The sequence below is a fragment of the Prunus mume genome, linkage group LG2 (assembly GCF_029339155.1).
Source record: "Prunus mume cultivar Tortuosa linkage group LG2, ASM2933915v1, whole genome shotgun sequence".
In the NCBI taxonomy this organism is placed as follows: domain Eukaryota; kingdom Viridiplantae; phylum Streptophyta; class Magnoliopsida; order Rosales; family Rosaceae; genus Prunus; species Prunus mume.
In genome coordinates this window covers 6,301,542-6,321,231 of record NC_142699.1, presented here as the reverse complement: position 1 = coordinate 6,321,231, position 19,690 = coordinate 6,301,542, and the positions used below count along the sequence as shown (strand labels likewise).

At 38.7% G+C, this 19,690-nt stretch overlaps 2 protein-coding genes across 2 annotated transcripts; one reads left to right on the top strand and one right to left on the bottom strand.

Annotated features, from left to right (window-relative positions):
- The first annotated feature begins 824 nt into the window (after nucleotides 1-824).
- On the top strand, nucleotides 825-4,370 carry LOC103332985 (tRNA modification GTPase). The gene is given in 10 exon segments (XM_008235781.3): nucleotides 825-1,053; nucleotides 1,056-1,402; nucleotides 1,493-1,631; nucleotides 1,778-1,899; nucleotides 2,044-2,247; nucleotides 2,333-2,392; nucleotides 2,624-2,762; nucleotides 3,295-3,413; nucleotides 3,540-3,764; nucleotides 3,966-4,370. Coding segments are annotated over 10 exon segments (1,692 nt in total). The 5' UTR covers nucleotides 825-911; the 3' UTR covers nucleotides 4,161-4,370.
- A 1,175-nt stretch (nucleotides 4,371-5,545) lies between these two features.
- LOC103332986 (acetyl-CoA carboxylase 1) lies at nucleotides 5,546-19,543 on the bottom strand. The gene is made up of 33 exons (XM_089047354.1): nucleotides 19,402-19,543; nucleotides 19,186-19,242; nucleotides 18,044-18,422; nucleotides 16,821-17,027; nucleotides 16,571-16,732; nucleotides 16,306-16,398; nucleotides 16,105-16,200; nucleotides 15,753-15,926; nucleotides 15,283-15,376; nucleotides 14,995-15,182; nucleotides 14,853-14,903; nucleotides 14,709-14,748; nucleotides 14,335-14,459; nucleotides 14,103-14,219; nucleotides 13,940-14,014; nucleotides 13,807-13,863; nucleotides 13,571-13,679; nucleotides 13,334-13,416; nucleotides 13,065-13,256; nucleotides 12,799-12,987; nucleotides 12,523-12,633; nucleotides 12,350-12,436; nucleotides 12,057-12,233; nucleotides 11,332-11,409; nucleotides 11,104-11,226; nucleotides 10,478-10,747; nucleotides 10,069-10,394; nucleotides 9,490-9,727; nucleotides 9,032-9,384; nucleotides 8,737-8,941; nucleotides 8,396-8,572; nucleotides 6,121-8,271; nucleotides 5,546-6,032 (listed from the first exon to the last, which is right to left on the bottom strand). Exons 3-33 carry the CDS (start codon nucleotides 18,419-18,421, stop codon nucleotides 5,976-5,978), a joined length of 6,783 nt encoding a protein of 2,260 aa, XP_088903480.1. The 5' UTR covers nucleotide 18,422; nucleotides 19,186-19,242; nucleotides 19,402-19,543; the 3' UTR covers nucleotides 5,546-5,975.
- Between the last annotated feature and the right edge of the window lie 147 nt (nucleotides 19,544-19,690).

Genomic DNA, 19,690 nt, shown 5'->3' with positions numbered 1-19,690 from the left:
ATTCATCTTTTTTACCCATTATATCTTAACACAATTTTAAAATTTTAAAATTTGCTATATACTTTAACCCAACAACAAGGACATTTTAGTAATTAGTACCACTTATACTACCAATTCCATATGATTTAGTAAACAACTTCAATAGAAATCTGAAATCTAATTCTCCTCAATTTAATTCCCCTAATCCAATTACGGATTAATAAACATGTCATTAATGGTACCTATTTCATCACATGTTAGGTCATATGATGATAGACATATAATGAGAGAAATAGTCACGCAAGAGAAAAACTTTGATGCAACCGGATTCTTTCTAATCAAAATTCCATTTCATGGAAAAAAAGAACCCAATAAACCCAACTACTATTGCACTGGACATTAACCATCGATAGCCGAAACATAACTATTGCATAGTACCAAGATATGCAAGTTTTTCTCCTCCTAGATTACAAAATCCCCAAGTTAACTTGGATAAGGAATGGGAGATGATGATTGATAATGACTTCCGCTTATCCATATTGTCCTCTCCAAAAAGAGGAAGAGGTGTGCAAATTGGTCACGATTAGTGACTTAGACTCCACAACTCATGGGCCCATTTTGGAGAAATACTTTTATGGAATAAGGATAACTTTATTTTGCTATCCCTTCAATTATGGTGCATGATAACTTTTCCAGTTGTGATTGATTGGAAGAGCAAAACAATGTTATTCCCATTTCACACAAATTTTTCTGCTTATCATGGACTTTTAGTGGGCCCACTTAATCCAATTTGGGCTCATATAGAATTAAGCCAAGGCCCATGCTTGTGGGTTGGTGGATTTTATCAACACACCCAATCCAATTCCACTACTAGAAAACCATCGGAGTTCTGAAGAATCGGAATCGCCGTTCACCCGAAAACAAAGACATCAATGGCTCTGCTCTCCATTTTCAGCTTCCGCCATTTTCTGCACAGAAGCCCCAAACTGAAACCACCACTATTCGCCATAGCTTCCACTTCACTCTCTCTTCTCTCAATCTCCCATCTCACCCCCAAGCGTCTCAAACTCCACCCTCCTCCCCACTCTACTTACCCTTATGCCACTGCTCTTCTTTCACTAGCTCTTACCCAGAAAAGACCCAGCCTCAAACGCTGCTCCTCAGCAAAGACGAGGGATTAGCGAGTGGGTCCCGGCAGCTGGAGACCACCACCACAATCGCGGCAATCGTGACGTCACTGGGGGGACCTCCTGGCGCGGTTGGGATTGTGCGGTTGTCGGGTCCATCTGCGGTGGCCATTGTTGGCCGCTTGTTCCGTCAGACAAAGAAGAAGAGGAAGAAGACGGTGGGCACGTGGCGGCCCACTAGCCATGTGGTTGAGTACGGCGTCGTTTGCGACTCCAACGGCAATGTCATCGACGAGGTACTGTACTTTTCAATTTCACTTTCACTGAATGGAGTTGAAATTTGAATTCTGTGAATGATACAGGACATGGGTTTTGGTTGCTTTCAGGTTTTGGCTGTGCCCATGTTGGCCCCAAGGTCTTATACGCGTGAAGACGTGGTTGAGCTTCAATGCCATGGAACCCAAGTGTGCCTTAATCGCGTCTTGAGAGCTTGTGTAGAAGCTGGAGCAAGGCTTGCCGAACCAGGTCGTTATTTTTAGCTCAGAATGTTTTAACTTTAGGAATTTTAGCTTGAAATTTTGAGCTTTTGGAATTTTAGCTTGAAAATTTTGGACTTTTGGAATACAAGTAAATGAAAGACTAACGATGTGTGCTTTGGTTTTTCCTTTCAGGTGAGTTTACTCTGCGTGCATTTCTCAATGGCCGCTTGGACCTAACTCAAGCTGAAAATGTTGACAAGCTCATTTCGGCTAAGTCCGTAGCTGCAGCAGATGCAGCACTGGCTGCAATTCAGGCATGTGTCTTTGTTTGTCTGAATAATTTATACGTTCCTGCTTTCTGAAACTGGTTGCTACTAATATTTATGTGAGCCTTAGTTGGGGTAAATCATAATTAACCCGGAAATTTTTTTATAAAAAAAACATTTGAACTTTGATAGGGTGGCTTCTCTTCCATGGTAAAATCTATAAGAGCTCAGTGCATTGAGTTGCTTACAGAAATTGAAGCCCGTTTGGATTTTGATGATGAGATGCCACCACTTGATACGAACCAAGTTGTGATGAAAATAAATTCCATGTCAGAAGATGTTGAGAGTGCTCTCGAGACAGCCAATTATGACCAACTTCTGCAATCTGGAATACAGGTGCAGTTTTCAAAATGGATTTCTCATTCTCACATTTTCTTCCTCATTTGGCTTTGCTTTATGACATTCTAAATACAATTTGCAGATAGCAATTCTGGGCCGTCCAAATGTTGGGAAGTCAAGTCTCCTCAATGCATGGAGCAAAGTATGTGGTGGCAATTTTAGTATTTCGATTTTTTTTTTTGGGGAAGGGGGTGATTGCCATTAATTCCTACATGAGTCCTTATTTGCTTAATGAATTGCTGGAGTTATGCAGCATCAATAACATCTCAAGTATTGGATGTATATAGGATCCCATTAAAACATTTTGTTATGTTTAGTAATTACTTGATGTATGAGATGTTACTGAGTGCCACTTTTTTATTTTAGCGTGCAGACTGAGAGAGCAATAGTTACAGAAATTGCTGGCACCACTCGAGACGTGGTTGAAGCCAGTATTACAGTTGATGGCATTCCTGTAACCCTTCTTGATACAGCTGGCATCAGAGAAACCAATGACATTGTGGAGAAAATTGGTAGGGCTATCCATCTTTGTACAATCTTGATGTGTAGGGATCTTGGGTTGATTTCATGCCAGATGTACAAGAAGCCAAGTTCACCTCATATCTAGGTTTCTTTTCCATTAGCATAAGATTTTGGTTATTTTCAATATTGATCCTTTTGAACTAGTAGGGCCATTGGGAATTAGTGAAATAACTCATTTTCTTCTGTGTTGAGTTTGTTGTCATGAGATCCCTCAAGAATCTGCATTGCCTTATGAATTTATTTTAACACAGCACATTTACAGTTCTGATTTTGTATTGAAAACTTTACTAGTTTAGTAGTTTAATAGTTTACATTCCATGCATTTATCTCATAGAGTTTGGTGATTTAAACCAGACCAGTTGCCTAAGTGAAATGTTGATATTTTTCACAGACAACCAATGATATGTTTTGTTTTAGATTTGTTCTGTTTTGAGGAATGATATGCTTATTGGTTGATGTATGGTGACCCTATCTAGCATTGGGTATTGTGTATCTGAATTTCCTTGACTGTCTTTATCACAGGTGTGGAGAGGTCTGAAGCAGTTGCTATGGGTGCTGATGTTATTATTATGGCAATAAGTGCTCTTGATGGCTGGGCTCCAGAAGACTCCGAACTTCTTAATAGAATTCAATCTAATAAGGTTTCCTTTCACTCTCTGTATCATATAATATGCACATCTCCTTTTGTTTATCAATCATTCTGTTTTATTATGCAAATTTACGCTTAGGATATACAATAAATCATTGTTTTCTGTCTGGTATTACAGAAATCAACTGGATCTTCCACCCCAATGATCCTTGTAATTAACAAAATAGACTGTGTTCCATCTGATTGCATGGAGTGGGTTAAAAAATATATCAATTCATTCAGTAAGCATGTTTTGACATCTGCTGTCACTGGTCAAGGAATCCAAGGTTTAGAGACAGCAATATTAGAGATCGTCGGTCTCAACAAAAATTCTGTGGGGAGCCGCAGATGGACTGTAAACCAGGTTAGCTACCTATACATCAGCCTGTGTGTTTGGTTTTTTACTCCCATAATTGCGTTGTTATCTCTTGTTTACTCAGATTTGAAGGTAGAAAATGCTTTCACTTTGGATTGATCCTTTGACTAGTCCTATTAGAATATAAAAAAATTATATTATGATTAGCAGTTGATTCATTGTTGCATTAAAATTTTGATGAATCTTCAGAGACAATGCGAGCAGCTTGTTCGAACCAAGGAGGCCCTCGTGAGGTTGAAATCCTCAATAGAAGAGGAAATGCCTTTGGACTTCTGGACAATTGATTTGAGGGATGCGGCAATCGCCCTTGGTCAGATAAGTGGAGAAGACATTTCAGAGGAGGTTTTGTCCAACATTTTTGGCAAGTTCTGTATTGGTAAATAGAATATGGCTAAACAAAAGTATTGAACCATAGAGAGTTTTGTAGCACATTAGATTCGACAGGATGAGGTAGAAAACTTTTTTGTAGCCAAGTTAAAATTTCGTTATGCTTTTCTCCATTAAAACACTTCAGCCTGATTCTGCCCTATTCTCTTCTCCTTGGAATGTAATATGCACAGTAGAAAAGTTTATAAGATATTTTTTTTAATGAAATCTCCAATGTTAATTTTGCTTGCGGCAGTGCCGAATCATTTGTTGTCTGTAATGTCTAAGATTCGAAGAAATGGTGAAAATAGGGTCAATGTGGGATCTTAGCTTTCGGCTTTGCCATTAAAACAAGGTCATCTTGGGATAATTGACCATAAAATATTATAAATAATCAAGAGAGAATGTATCGGGACATGAAAGGCCATCAGCAATGGCTTTAGAAGTCCTGAATGCAGCATAGCAATGTCACCACTAAAATGCCCTTTTGGACGGCAAATAGTATAGATGATAAGAAAAGCCTTGCGTCTGCAACAACAAATGAGACGGCTGTCACTCAAAACCAACCCAGAAAAATACATAACCAAGCCACCGTGTATATATATATTCATTGATCTGAAATCTTTCACAAAGGAAATTGTAAGCCTCTAAAACGAAATGTGTTTCAAAATAGGAAGAGAATTGACCAAGGAGGAACTTAAAGAGAGAGAAAAGAAAAGGAAAGCTATAGAGAAGGAGAAAAAGAAAAGAGAAGAAAAGGAGGAGAGAGAGAAGGAGAAGAAGAGGCAAGAACAAGAGGAGATGAAGAGGAAAAAAGAGAAGGAGAAGAAGAAGCGTGAAGAGTTGAAAAGAAAAGAAAAAGAGAAGGCAAAAATGAAGCACAAGGTGAAGAAATAATCGAGTGACTGGCATTTGCAATCCCCGTCCAAGTTCTTTTATTTTATTGAGAGCTGTTATTGGCATTTTTTTTGGGGTCGAAAGAAGTGTTATTGGCACTCTAAAATACATTTTACACTTATTTGTTTTTCCCAAGGTGTTCAATTTCTTCGCCCCTTTTATGCGTACTGGAGTAGTTTCAATCCGATCTGAGTCGTGTGACAAATTCAAGGTTTATAATGTAATTATTAATTTTTGTTTTTATAAGGAAAACATTCATGGATCCTTGGATTTGAGTTTTGTTAGATTTTGAGATGAATTACATTGTTACTTTTAACTTAAAATGAGGCTGAAATAGTCAGATCAAGCTTTGGAAGGATCTTTTCAGCACCCCATGCATAAAAAATAAAAAAAAAGTTCTGACCTAGAAAGATTACTTGACATGGAACGTAGTGACATGGTGTTATTAGAAGGATCTTTTTCAGACTAGAAGTCCGATATGAATGAATAAAATTACATAATGATGATGAGCATGAATCCGCTATTTCAAGTGAAATAATTGATAGTTCTTACAGAATATTACAAACTATGTTGTAATTTTGTATTTCCAAGCATTGATCAGCCATGTAGGAAAATAATGAAACAGAGCCTGCAAATGCTGGTTATTTCCTTTTTAACTATCTATTTCCTTATATCTTACTCATGACTTACAAAATTTTACACTGGGGAGCCAGACTGCTCCCTACAAATCTTCTGCCTCTATTATACACTGAAGCTTCTATCAGCAACCTAAATCTATTGATGCAATCTGATAGGCAAGCAGTCATTGTGTTCTTACATATGCTAAGGGCAGATAAATAACATGCACCTACTTATCAAGATATGGCTATGATTCAAGCAGATACAACACACGCAATTTGTGGGACCATCGTCAGATGTGAAGCACCAACTTTTGTATTAACCGAGTACCTTCCGGAGTTCATCGATCAACAGCACTCTGCTTGATGGCTCGACCTGCATTAGATTCAAGTCATTACATCCAGGTGGCAAAGATATAACATGCAAAGATGCTTTTAAAAAAGAAAATAACATGATTGTTTACCTTGCTTAGAAGGGCAGCAAGACCTTGAGGTAGGGCTTGCAAATCAGAAATCGAGTCACCAATAGTTGCCAATTGAAGCAATACCTTCTGGACCCGCAACTCCTTTAATTTATCCTCATAATTTTTTGGATCATCCTTCCATGTAAAGAAAATGCCATCATCCACCCATGCATCTTCTCTGGATTTTGAAATATCAGAACTGAAAAACCAGATCTTGATCAAATCTATTGCAGATTTATGTGAAAGCTGTTCGCCAGCAGCATCTCTCAATGTCTTGATGAGCGACTCTTCAGCAATTCTCCGACGCAATCTCTTGTAGAAGAAAGATCGAGAGGTATTCCAGTCCAACACTTCTCGGATTACCCCTTTTGCAGCCATCCTAAGAGAAGTATCATGCAGTTCTGCAAATCTTGTAGCTATCTGAGTGTAGACAGGCAAAAGCTGTTTCTCACGCGATCTTATCTGATGCTGTAGGGGTTCAACCATCTCGTGTGCCCCACAGCTCCTGGCCTCCTGAAGTTTTGCCTTCAGTTGGATCAGCTGTTGGTCAAGCCTACCCATGCTCTCCAGCAGCTCCTTGTCCCTGAACTTGATCTCAATCATCCCCTCTGGCTCAAGCACATTACCTCTAGCAGTTCGATCAGCATACATTTCAATATGGTCTGGATTTATCCGACTATCCACGACCACCCATGCTCCACCGCGGAGCTCACCCATCATAGGGATGAATACAAAAATGGGCTGTTTGTAAGTCCTAAGGTTCTCCACAATGGTTGATCCAGCCTGAAGGATCCCTTCGAAAAGGTCCCTCTGCCCACCAGAAAAGCCTCTCCAGTTAGCAAGAATGAAAAGTGGGAGCTCTTCTCTGTTGAAATCTAATAATGCTTGGGCTGTCTTACTTGCAGAATCAGGAAACCATACTTGCCCAGCCTGAGGAACGACTCTCTCATGGGAATCAAGCTGGCCTGGATCAGCAGGTATAACTTGCATCACCGTCTGTGTCTCAACAGCAACTATTCCTACAGGGATTCCTCCAAGCTTCGCCCTTCCAGTAACAACTGTTCTTGCCCAGCCTTCTAGTGTCTCAACAAAGCTGTCTTTGTCAAAAATACCACCCATCCAGTTCCCATTACCATTTAAAGTACCACAAATAGCAGCACGAGGATCACATGAATTCTCAGGGTAGTACTCAACAGGCCTTTCTGGAGGATCCAAGGGACATGAAATGGGGAGTGGGCCACCAGCATGGGCAGGAACATAGCTTAACCACTTCAAAATAGCAGATATTCCTTCAAGATCATCAGCAACCGTTAGATGGACAACCCCATTTGTTCCCATAATTTTAGGTCCTCCAAGTTGCATATGAGAGCTGTACACCTCCCGGCCAAGAAGTTTGTTCAATGCAGAGAAACCAGTTAAAATTATGGGCTGATCAAGCCTTTGTATGCACCGCATTCCAAGTCGAGCAAGATAAGCGCCTATCCCTACAGTTCTGCCAGTCACATATGTTAAGGTAAAGGTTTCCTTGTATGCCCTCGAATATGCACCAGCAATTGCTCCACTGCCTGTCAAGCTCTCGACCCCCAAGCCATCCTCCTTTCCAACAATGGTATCTATAACCCATCTGGTTTCTCCACTTGCAAGCTTTAATTCATGTGCTATCACAGATGATCCAATCCGAACATAATCCTCACAGGTCAAATACACATACTGAAAGCCACGTTCAGGGCTTGTTTCATCGGACCAACCAACTTTAAAGCAGGATTTGACTTCTTCAGCTACCCCAATACGGGCACCTGAGTTTGCTGCCAAGTATATCAAAGGCAGTTTCTTGGCACAAGCAAGCTCAGTTACCGCAAAGAAGAATGCGTCCTCTCTTGGGCCAAAAGATCCAGCTTTAAAGGTCACATCATTTGAAACAATCAATATCTTCCTTCCAGAAGGGAACTCAGGGGTAGACATCTCCATAGACCAGGCTACCATACCAACATCATTGAGCCCAGGTGGACGCTCTACATTGACAAGTGGAGAACCCCAGGTGCCTTTTTGGTCAGCAAATTTGAGCTCAGAGACTTTAAGAACTTTATCCTTGTGTTTTTTACCACCTGGTAATTGGGATGCCCATGACTGTTCCAAGGCCGTCTGAAATGCCTGCAAAATAACATTTATCTCCAGTTAGTTTCACCATACTTCGGAATCATGGAAAAACATAAAATTGATTTACCAACAAAAAAAAAAAAAAAAAAAAAACCCAAACCCATATCACAAATCTCACCAGTGGAAAATCATAGCAGTAAGTGGTGCTGGTTCTCCTGGCCAACAGACGTTTACGGTCAATAGCTCCCAAAGGCTGATAGTGCGCATTCACTGGTACACCATGCAGGGGACCCTGAACAGAAGCTGAATGGTATACCACTCTATGTTTGCTGGTATCCTCTAGTTCCCGATAGATCTGAATATCATGTTTATCAGTAATGCAATCATGACCCATGATCCATACAAATTGTTCAAGGAGACTCCATATGCTTTACTACCGAACTTCAACAATTATTTAGCTGGAAAAGGTAACTGGGTGGTAGAAAACATAAATAAAATGTGCATCATATATAAACATACTTGTATAGTGCAGGTATGACCAGTCACATTTGTCACGACAACCCTCCAAGCCTGTCCAGAGGATGCTATCCACAGCTTCACTTCCCACTCACAGACACCCAACCTATGCATCCTTACACCAACAGAAGCATGGATTTCACGTGCAAGTTCTTCTAAAATCGCCTCCACCACAGTTTCTTCTTGCCCAGCATCTAAATCTACTCTCCTGGCACAATTATTCAAATGTAAGATTCTAAAAAGTTCACCATATTATCTCAGAAGCAAAGAAATTGAATAAGAAAAAGAAAATAATTACTTGGGGTAAGGCAGTAGATCATCAATTTGTTGCTCACGTAAGATATAAAGATACATATGAGTATAGTCGGATTTGACATTGGCATTGTGCGCATTAAGTTCCAACTCTTCCATTGCTGTTAATAAGGACCTCAAAATGCTCCTTGAAGTAAATGACAAAGCCCATTGCTTGCTAGCTGCTTCCACGTCTAGCCTTTGAAATCCAGTGAATCCTTCATTTGTTGTTGGCTGCCTTACAAGTGTTCTGAGGAACATTCTTTGGATTGGTAGCGGCTTGTCTACAACAGTGTACAAGTGCCACTGACGGTCCCGAGATGGGGTGTACTGTATATTCTCATAGCCTTTGAGCTTGTCCTGGATCAGAACAAAAGTTGAGTAACTTCATAGCAAGAGTCCATGCATATAATTTTTCTCACTCTTAACCCAAAACACTGGTGCTAGAACCAAAAAATTACTAACCAATTCAAGGTAAATGGATAGAGGAGGTTCCAGATGACGCAATAAAGGTTCTTCCTCATAATAGAGTTTCTCTGATGACCAGTGGAAGGAATGCCTCATAGGGGCTCGCCCTTCATCTCTTTGTATGATACAACTAATTACTCTGACACCTGCACTGTGTAGACTGGAGGCTACTCCTTGCTCTTTAAGTATTTTGGCTAACTTCTTAATTCTTTCTTGAGCCTGATCCTCATCTCCACTGCCATGCATGAATCAACAATGGTCGTCAATAAGGTTTTTAACTGTAGGTTCTATTTGGCATGTCTTTGCAAATAAAAAGAAATAATTAAAACTCCTTATTATCTGAAATAGGACCATTGTAAATTTGGAGTGTAGACAGATCCAATTAAAACTAAGACTCAGTAAGATTACAAACTAATCAGAATACAGTGCGATCCAATTAAAACTAAGACTCAGTAAGATTACAAACTAATCAGAATACAGCGCGAGCTTAGCTTTTCAAACCTGTCCTGAAATATTCATCACATGTTGAATTTAAAGTTGAAACTTCAATGATTATAAAAAGGGCAGGTACAATACCTATCCTGAAGTAAACTCATTGGATTGTTGATGCCAACTAAAGCAATATGCATCATATTACCAAAGCCACTTGGTTCAGTAGATCCATTTGGAATTGATTCATGAAGTTGATGAGACATTTCTTTCAATGCAGCACTAATAATTGCTGGCAGAAATTGAAGAGATTTAATTATAACCATGACTCCCCATTTTCTCTCACTGTGTTTCTCAACTGATTGATCTTCATTGGAATTTTTTCTCTCAGTATGTTCTTCCAAGAACTCCCATGAAGCCATAAGACCAGATCGGTGCCACTGCATCCTGACACTCCCCTTTACAAGATATGGCTGATGGCAAAAACAAAGTTAAGCGAGGAAATTACTGTCAAAAATTAAGTAAGCAGGAACTCAAAGTGTTTGAACCATGGTACCTGGTATAACCGACGCACATAACTCTCTACAACTCGCCTCTGAAGAGTGTGATCACTATGATCAAATAGACCTACAAGGGCATCTTCAACTGCCAAAGGAGCACTCACAAGATCCTCCATTCGCTCATTTATGGCACTTTTCCTCTTTGGGGTATCCATGGTTTCACCATCCTCAGTAAACATCTCTAACTCAGAAAGACTTCTCGCAATGCTGGAACGAAGTTCACTCAACTTGGTTTGCTCCATCAGTTGACTGGCCTTTAGTGCCAACTGCATAAATTTAATTCAGCATTAGGACAATATTAGGAAACAAAAAAGAAGATGAGAATATAAATCTAATGAAAAGTAAATAAACATTGATTGTTGATGTGAGGAGAATTTAGACTGGATTTTGTAAAACTTGAAAGCAGAAGAAGGAAGATCGACATATTAAAAACTAATAACTCAGCATGGTTTGAATAACTCAGTTCTATGGCTCGTACATAACCACTGATTTATGACTTGTGTGACGATAACTGGAGAACTGAGTCTGGATTTTGAAAAACTTATAAACAGAGAAAGAAATATCCATATATAAAAAGTTTTTAGTGCAAGCTGGATTTGATTAACTCAGTGCAACGGCCAACCTCAGAATAGCTTGTGTGGTTAAGTGCAGAAAACCGAATTAGTTTGTCCCTATATGCAGCAGGGTTGGGGTAGACCAGTTGTTCCATGAGTCGTAGTATCAACTTATTTTTATTCTTGACACCCTGCAAGCACAAGACACACATAATATGGGTATAAAATAATTTCAACACACAATTGAATGAGACCTGGGAAGGCAAGCCAACTGAGCATGTACTTGATTTTAATACCTGATGAGAAAGCACAATGTCCACGATCTTCAATAGATCTTTTTTATATTGAAGTCGAAGGCGTTCAATTACATCAGCCTGAAGCAGATAAAATATTAGCTATCATGAATGAAGATTCTGACAAGAAAAAAGAAAGATTACAAATTTACAACATTCAAACTCTGGGAGCAGCCTCAAGTTCCTAATTAACAGGGTACAGTTAACTGTAAAACTGTGAAGCTAAATACACATTTAGAGTTCAATGACCAGTATTCAAGACAATTTTTAACTACTATGTCGTAATTAAACATTAGTCAGGTTAAAGATTTAAGGAAGACAAAAAAAAATGAAAAAGAAAATAGCACAACTGAAAAACAATATATAAAAGTCAGTCAAAAACAAAGGTGGCTATGGTAACACCAGGATGTGCAACAAGACAGCAACTAGAGAGGTTTGCCTTTTGCTTATGTGATTGTATTCACATTATTCTATTTTAAATTTTTTACATGCAGATGAATAACCAGAACCCAGTGAGACAAGTCAAATCAGGATAAAACTTATAAGAACAAATGCCCTTTATGAGCCGAAGAGAGCTACATCAATGAACTGTAATGAGCAGCCACGTTCCATTCTTATGTTTCAACTAAAGCCATCAATGTCCCATGATACAAATAAAACAGTACCCGCAGTCTCAAATATTTAGCCTAAGTTGCATAAAAAGTTGGCTTCCATAATGAGAGACTAACCTGAATGTTGTCACTGAATAATTCTTCAACTGACAAATACTCTTCAAAAAGGGATTGAACAATAACTCGGGCATGACTTTCTCTTCCACCCTCATAAGACTTCACAACGCTCAGCAAAGGCTCAACAAGCCTTTCTTGGGCTCCTTTCTCTTTATCGGGAGAGGAGAATAGATGGGCCTGCAGAAAAATGCACAAACATAAGTCTGAATTTTCCATGGATATCGGCTCGAAATATTTGATCATCCTAAGATAAAATAGTAATCAAAATAAGGAATTTGAAATATAGAACTCACCTCAAGAATACCACGCAACAATTTGGCAGGGAAGTCAACATTCTGAGAGCTAGAAATCAACTCAAACTCCTTAAATTTTGATTCCAACTGTAAAATTATATGAGAGAATCGCATGAGGGTAAAGACTCATTTTGAGCATAAATCAGAGGGAAAACCACCCCATTTTTGCTTACTTCATTTTTAAGATCTTTGGGTAGGCGGGTTGCCAGAACTGCAAAGCATTCTTGCCATTGAAGGAAAGGGAGTTCAGGGCTATCTAGGCAATTGAGCAAGTTTTGCACTACCTGAGATAGATGAGAACTATTCAATAAGACAAGTTTAAGAATAACACAATCTACCAAATGATACCAGACAATGTATTCCCACATTTACAAGGCCCAAGAAAATGGCAAGAAATCACAGATTACAAGGTGTTCAAAATATTATGTTTATGTTGAAAGAGAACTCACTTCATCAATGTTATGCTCATAACCAGCAAGAATCATTCGGGCTGCGTTTAAGCTTGCAGCACATCTCTGATGAACTTTACCAGAAATTGCAGTTGGAGGCCCCAGGACTGGGAAGCTTCCATGGAAGGGTTCCGTCTTTCTTACAGCTGAAGGATCATCTAAATCAAGCCTTGCAATAAGTTGACCAGCCTACACAAAACCAATTTTATTTTTTAACTTCTATCAAGAGAAGAATGTATTTACTTCCTACTTGGAACATGATTTACCTGCATTGCTTGGCCTTCAGACATTTTAAAGTGGATAACTCCGGAAGCAGGTGAAAGAAGAGGCATACACATCTTCATAACCTCAACCTCAGCATATGGTGTGTCAGCATCAACATGACTACCATCAGCAATCAAGTACCTCAGCAGCTTGCATGGTGTCTCTGCTATTAACTTTGATGGATCGTGGTCGTTCTAGATTCAACAAAGGTCAACAACTCAGCTTGCAGAAGGGAATGTGGGGGAAGATAAAAGAAGGGAAATGGGCGCACCTGAAGCAAGCAAGTCCTTCCATCAATAAGAAGGCGAGTTCCAGCTGCTTCTTCCTCTGCGTATATAATGTGACTGTTTCCATCTAACTGTAAGAAGAGTTAAGAGCAAGAGTTTACTCAAATGAAAAGTACTCATATTAATTAAAAATCCAAGAACAAACAAGTAATAAATAATGAGCAAGAGTAAAATCATCTGTGATGTTAGAATCATAAAAACAATAAAGAGAAAATTTGCACATGCCTGCATCAACAAACCCCCATCACGTAAAGTATGTATCTCTGCTTCGATCTCTGACTCATTCATCCTCAATCTGTAGCTTCCGGGACCCCCCCTCACCATGTCAATCTAGAAATAGTTTTCCATGGCATTGATTATATATAACTACAGATTCTACCAACCAAAAATGTCCAAACGTGTCCAAGACAAAAAAGAAAAATCCTTTGGAATGAAACGACATCGTTGGAAAACATACTGTGTATTTGCTCCCTTCGATGTTCAAGGATACTTGAGCATGGACAAGTGATATATGCTGCAATCAGGATAGACAAATATTAATTGTTGACACCTATAACATGTACCTAGAAGGGTTTTTTTTACTACCATACCTTGGGTGGAATTTGCCCTTTCTCAAGATAACCGACGTAATCTGAAACCATTGCTGCACTACTGGCAGATGCTTTCTGAATAGGGCATAATAGGAATAATAAGTGATGCATTTTGCAAGTAAAATATTCAAAATTCAACGGTTAATAAGATAGTTGAACTTACAAACAGAGTCCCTCCAACTACAGAGAGATACCAAGGAGGCCTCTCCGCTCTAACTCGCATGGCAATTCTACTATCTAACCAACCTGTGTGGATTTTATTCTCTCTGTAGTCTGAAGCCTGCAGAACATGTTTCATAGCATTACTTCATGTTTCATCAAAATTCTATGTTCTTTATAATATCTTTTAAAACGATGGTATAGAATTGTATCATAGGTCTTGTTGTGAAGTTTACATGTAAAAGATCTATTGAATAATCAACATTTGTACGAATTTCTCCTCGAATTTGAATTTCCTTCAGCCCAAGAACCATGTTTGCAATAGCTAGAGCTCGGGACTCTCCAAATGCAAAAACATGTCCTGCAAAAAAAGAGAGAATTTTTAAATATGTTAGTAGCAAAGATAGATGACTGATTTAACAAACAACAGTTCTCAAACCAGTTATGCATAATATCTATATATGAACCCACCCACCGAATGGCCATTGCCCAAGTATAATTGACGGTCACTCAGCTTCTCCGACTGTATGGACCTATTTTATTCACATTATATTCTGGCTATTTAGACAGAAAAAGAAATAAAATGAAGTTGCAGTAGGTTAATACTTACCAAACTGAGAGTCTGAGAATTCATGAATGCCTCCTCCAGACTGCATGTCAAAACATCAATCAGAATTTATCTGAGAACTATATTTTCTTTCTTTCTTTTTCTTTTCTGGAGGAAGTTGTCCTTATCCACTTAAAAGATATTTACCTTAACAGAAAAGTATGCCCAAACATTTGGCTTGCTTTTAAAACTCAACTCCTGCATATAGTAAGACATACTCAATATAGAGTCATGTATTGCATTAGGACAAATAAAGTAAGAATAAGCCTGAGGAACCATCAAAACTAACCTGTACTTTCCCACTAGTAGGCTTAAAGCCATCATCTGGATCCTCACTTGTTACACGCACAGCAACACAATGACCCTTTGGCCTTGTAGATTCTGCCTTGTCAAAATCAAATGGGGTAGCAACAGCTGAGGTCTTTCTCCATGCATCATATCCACCACCATGTTCCATTCCATAAAATCGCCTTATTTCTAATCAAATGAATCGTATAGACAGAGAATGTGAACAAATTAAGAAATATGATAAGTAAATCAAAACATATTTAAAGAAATCCAGAAACTAAGATGATACCAGGAATTTGCCAGAGAGGGATGCCCATTCCAACTGCAACTTGGGCTGCTGGAAGATTTATTTCAGCTATCCACTCAGTGACAGGGTGCTCCACCTATATTGAATTAAATCTTAGACATTTAGTTTCAAGCACAAAATTATTTTTCTTGAAAAGCAGATGCAAGAACAGAAGCTAACACAGCTGATCGATGCCTATAGGCATTAGTAAAACAGCTATATGAAATTCTAATAATTATAATGATAATATGATCATATGATGTTCAACCCTTTTGTAAGAGGTTGCATGAAGACTGAATGGCTTGGTTAGCACATAACAAGCATATTTTTTTTTCTATCACTTCAGGCATACGCATTTCATTCGTCACTGCATTATTCAGTGCCGCCAACAAAACAAACTCAAAAATGAACACACAATGAGTTCATAAGATCATAAGCTGAAAAAAAAAATTACGAGAACCGAAATAACATACCTGTAACCGAGGGTTCAGCTCTAAGAAATAGTACTCGCCAGTGTCCATACTGTATAGATACTCAACTGTGGCTGCTCCGACATAATTAACAGATTTAGCCAACCTTCGAGCCGCCTGCTCCAACTTTTTTACTGTCTCGTGAGGAGCTACAGTTATTGGACCCTCCTCAATAATCTATAGAACATAAAACAAGAAAATTAGGTTTTCAAGGGGAAACATCTCCAGTAGATGAGACTACGCGCTACTAAGTACTGGAGAAAGAAAATCTTAGAAGGATAAAGAAAAGTTCCCTAGAAGACCAAGCTAAATGTGGAAACACATAATACTAAGTTTACCATGTCAGAAATATTACCTTCTGGTGCCGCCTTTGAACACTGCAATCACGGCTGTGCAAAGCTGCAACATTTCCATGCTGATCACATAGTAACTGGACCTCTAAATGTCGGCTCTGATGAGAGAAAAGAAAATAAATTAAATTGTAAAAATTGGCAATATCTGGTCTGAAGTTCGGCAATGATGCTCATCTAAATCAAAAGGCAATGGATTATCTGACCTGGGATGCAACTTTCATTATAAATATTGGAGATCCGGGAACTTCACCCTGAACTTGCTTGAACAATGCCCTAACTTCATCATCATTATGGACCTAGAAAATTAAGAAATTCAACTTAGCTAAGCTCTTGAATAAGGCATGAAAAGGGTCCAACCAAATTCCTTAACATGTTGGATAAGTGAATGAATCTTGTTTCAGGCTCAGCTAACAATTCAGACGCAAATCGCCTATATATATTTTGTCATGCATGAGTCATGACACAAACCTTTCTTATGCCTTTACCACCACCACCCCATGATGCCTTAATCATTGCTGGGTAACCAACAATCTGACAACTCGCAACCGCTTCCTCTGTCGTATAAACACATGCTTCCCTATATATTTCATCTGGGATTGTAACCAAGCAGCTCTCTGAAGGAATTTTTACCTGGAAAACAGACATTAACAGAATCAGATTGCATTACCCGGCAAAAGAAACAAAAAGAAAAATAGGACACAATTTTCAGGATTCATACATGTGATCCACTCCATGGAAGGGTGGGTACGTTTGCAGCTTGAGCAATTAATGATGAACCAATTTTATCTCCTAATGCTGCCATAGATACAGCTGGCGGCCCAAGAAATACAATTCCCTTTGCAATCAACGCATCTGGAAGCTCAGGGTTCTCAGAGGCATGTCCCCAACCAGGCCAAACTGCATCAACACGTGTTATCTCTGCCATCTGGGTAGTACAGAACAACAAATTCAGGTGAAATACTAACAAGATCTACAGAAATTTCTGAAATGTTTCAGAACTACAGGTAAAGTAATACCCCAGGTTGTGCCATGTGCTCTTTATTTTGTTTTTCTATGAATATGTAGAAATACTCTAAATGGAGAGCGGGTTGTGTTTGTGTGTGTATTCGTTTTATGGATTGAGCTATCTAAGGACCCAATTTTTAATTTACATGATCCATAAAGTAAGAAAACTTTCATCCCTTGAGACTTAAACATATTTATCGCCTCAGATGTGAGTAACATTTTCGGTAGCTAATTCAGTAAAGTTTACTGACTGGATGACATGACTATGGCATAATATGAATTAAAGTTCCCTGAATTAGCTCAATTTGCTCCAGATTTGGTAGCTAATGAAACAAAGAGAGCCAGAAGGTTTGTATGGGGGATTGCGATCATCTATTTGCGAACAACTACCACTTTAGATGTCAATAACTTTGCTCAAATGGAGAAAACCAGGTTTTTGGTGTTGAAAGGTAACAACAAGAAATACAGCTCAAAGTATAAAAACACACCTTCCATAATTACCAATAAATCTTCTATGAATTCTGAGAAAAGTAACAATGTAGCAAAAACTTTGCTCAAATGGAGAAAACCAGGTTTTTTGGTGTTGAAATGTAACAACAAGAAATACAGCTCAAAGTATAAAAACACACCTTCCATAATTACTAATAAATTTCTATGAGTTCTGAGAAAAGTAACAATGGAGCCTCTTCATTTGAGAATTCTTTTTTTTTTTTTTTTTAAGTATCTAGTTCTTATACTTTCTTCTTATTTATATTAAAATTCAATTCTTGCAGTCAAAGAAATGGTGGCAAAATGACACTCAAAGTTCTTTCACTCAGAAGGTTCCTCGTGATTTTAGTTGAATATCTGCTTTGTTCGCAAACACTTTGATAAAATAAATAAATAAATAAACTGGAAAATATGAAAGTATATGAGGGAAGAGCTTAGCATACACACCTCTACAATGAGCTGCACATTTGCATAGTTATTATTGTTAGTTCCACCAGGAACTTCCAAAAACTGATCAGCAATTCTAATGTGTTCTGCATTGATTCTCATGTCCTCTGGTGTCGCCATGGCTACCAATAAAACAGCCTTCTCTGTGCCAAATGTTTCATAGGCCCATGTCCTCACACTACGTATGAACTTCACAGCTGCCATTCCATTGTTTGCAATTAAAATGCTATGGATTGGCTTCTTCCCACCAAGGGCATAGCAGAACTCATCAACTTCAGATGCTATAGCAGGGTGCCTGAGTGGTACTACCCCATTTACATACCCATTTCCACGAGGAAAACTAGGTGTTGTCACCAATCTCCTTTGAGCTTCTGACATGCTGCAGAGCAAGAAACAACGTCATCAACAAGGTAAATGAAATTTTAGGGAACAAATGTACTGGAACTAATTCAATAAAGCTTGTAATTCTGAATTGGCCCTTTCTTCATTGGCTCTTTTATTTCATACAAGTTAAACCAAATGCATGATCCTTTTATTTCATACAATGTCATCAACGGGTTGCTTTGGTGTAGCGGTTATCACGTTAGTCTTACACCAAATGCATGATCCTAAGCGCAAGATAATAGCAAATATGAACATCTACCTGGTTATACTACGGCTGCTTTTGGTTACATGGAAGTGAAGTTGATGCTTATATCTAATTCATGCCATCATGATTCCTGAACTCTCATTTTCTCTGTAATCTTGTTTCAAATGTAACAAAATCTCAACACTGAATCAATGTTAAACTAATTGAAGCTTTGAATTCCAGTTCTAGGCAACTAGACACGGCCTAAGGATATAGTTGTCAGGTTACAGAGAAGGGGGAAAAAAAAGAATGAACCTTTGTTAAACCATAGACTCCAGAAAACTGCAGAGTAGATTCCCAAATCCACAGCAAACACAGCCTTACTGATAAAAGTGCAACCAACCCACAAAAATACAATCTTTGAAAGTTTCAAAACCAATTCCAACTATAATCAAACAACTTCCCATCAACAAATGTCCAAAACAAGCAATATCCGAGCCACCAAAACGTTATTCAAACGGAACTGCCCACAAGACAATTACTTTAAAGGGTTTAAAGTAAATGATTCACATACCTTAATGAGGAAGAGAAAGAGGAGCTGAAATCTTGATCGAACTGCTCAAATTACTATCTGGGTACAAAACATTATGAATCAAGAGGCAGAGTTATGTGAGAAAACAGAAACCCAGAAATGCGTTATGTGGTTGAATTCAATTCAGTGTGTTGTGTTTGTATGTGAATGTGATCATTGGCACAGAGACACATACACAAAGTGCTACACAAAACCAACCTTGGGAACCTATTTAAGTGTGTCAAGGAATTGCAGAGAGGTAGGTGTGTGGGTTTGGGTTTTGTGAGCTGTTGCTTTATGTATCTATTTGCATTCTTAACGGCTTTAATAAGAGCTGCACGTGGTACCTGCCAATTCCACACCCTCTTCCTTTGTTAGCAGCAACTCCCAGCTACCCCCTTTGTTTTTCATCTCTCTCCTCTCTCTCTCTCTCTCTCTCCTCTCCTCTCTTAAACTAATTTATGATCAAGGCCTCAAGGTGGGTCTCGTTTCCATTCTCAAAGCAGTC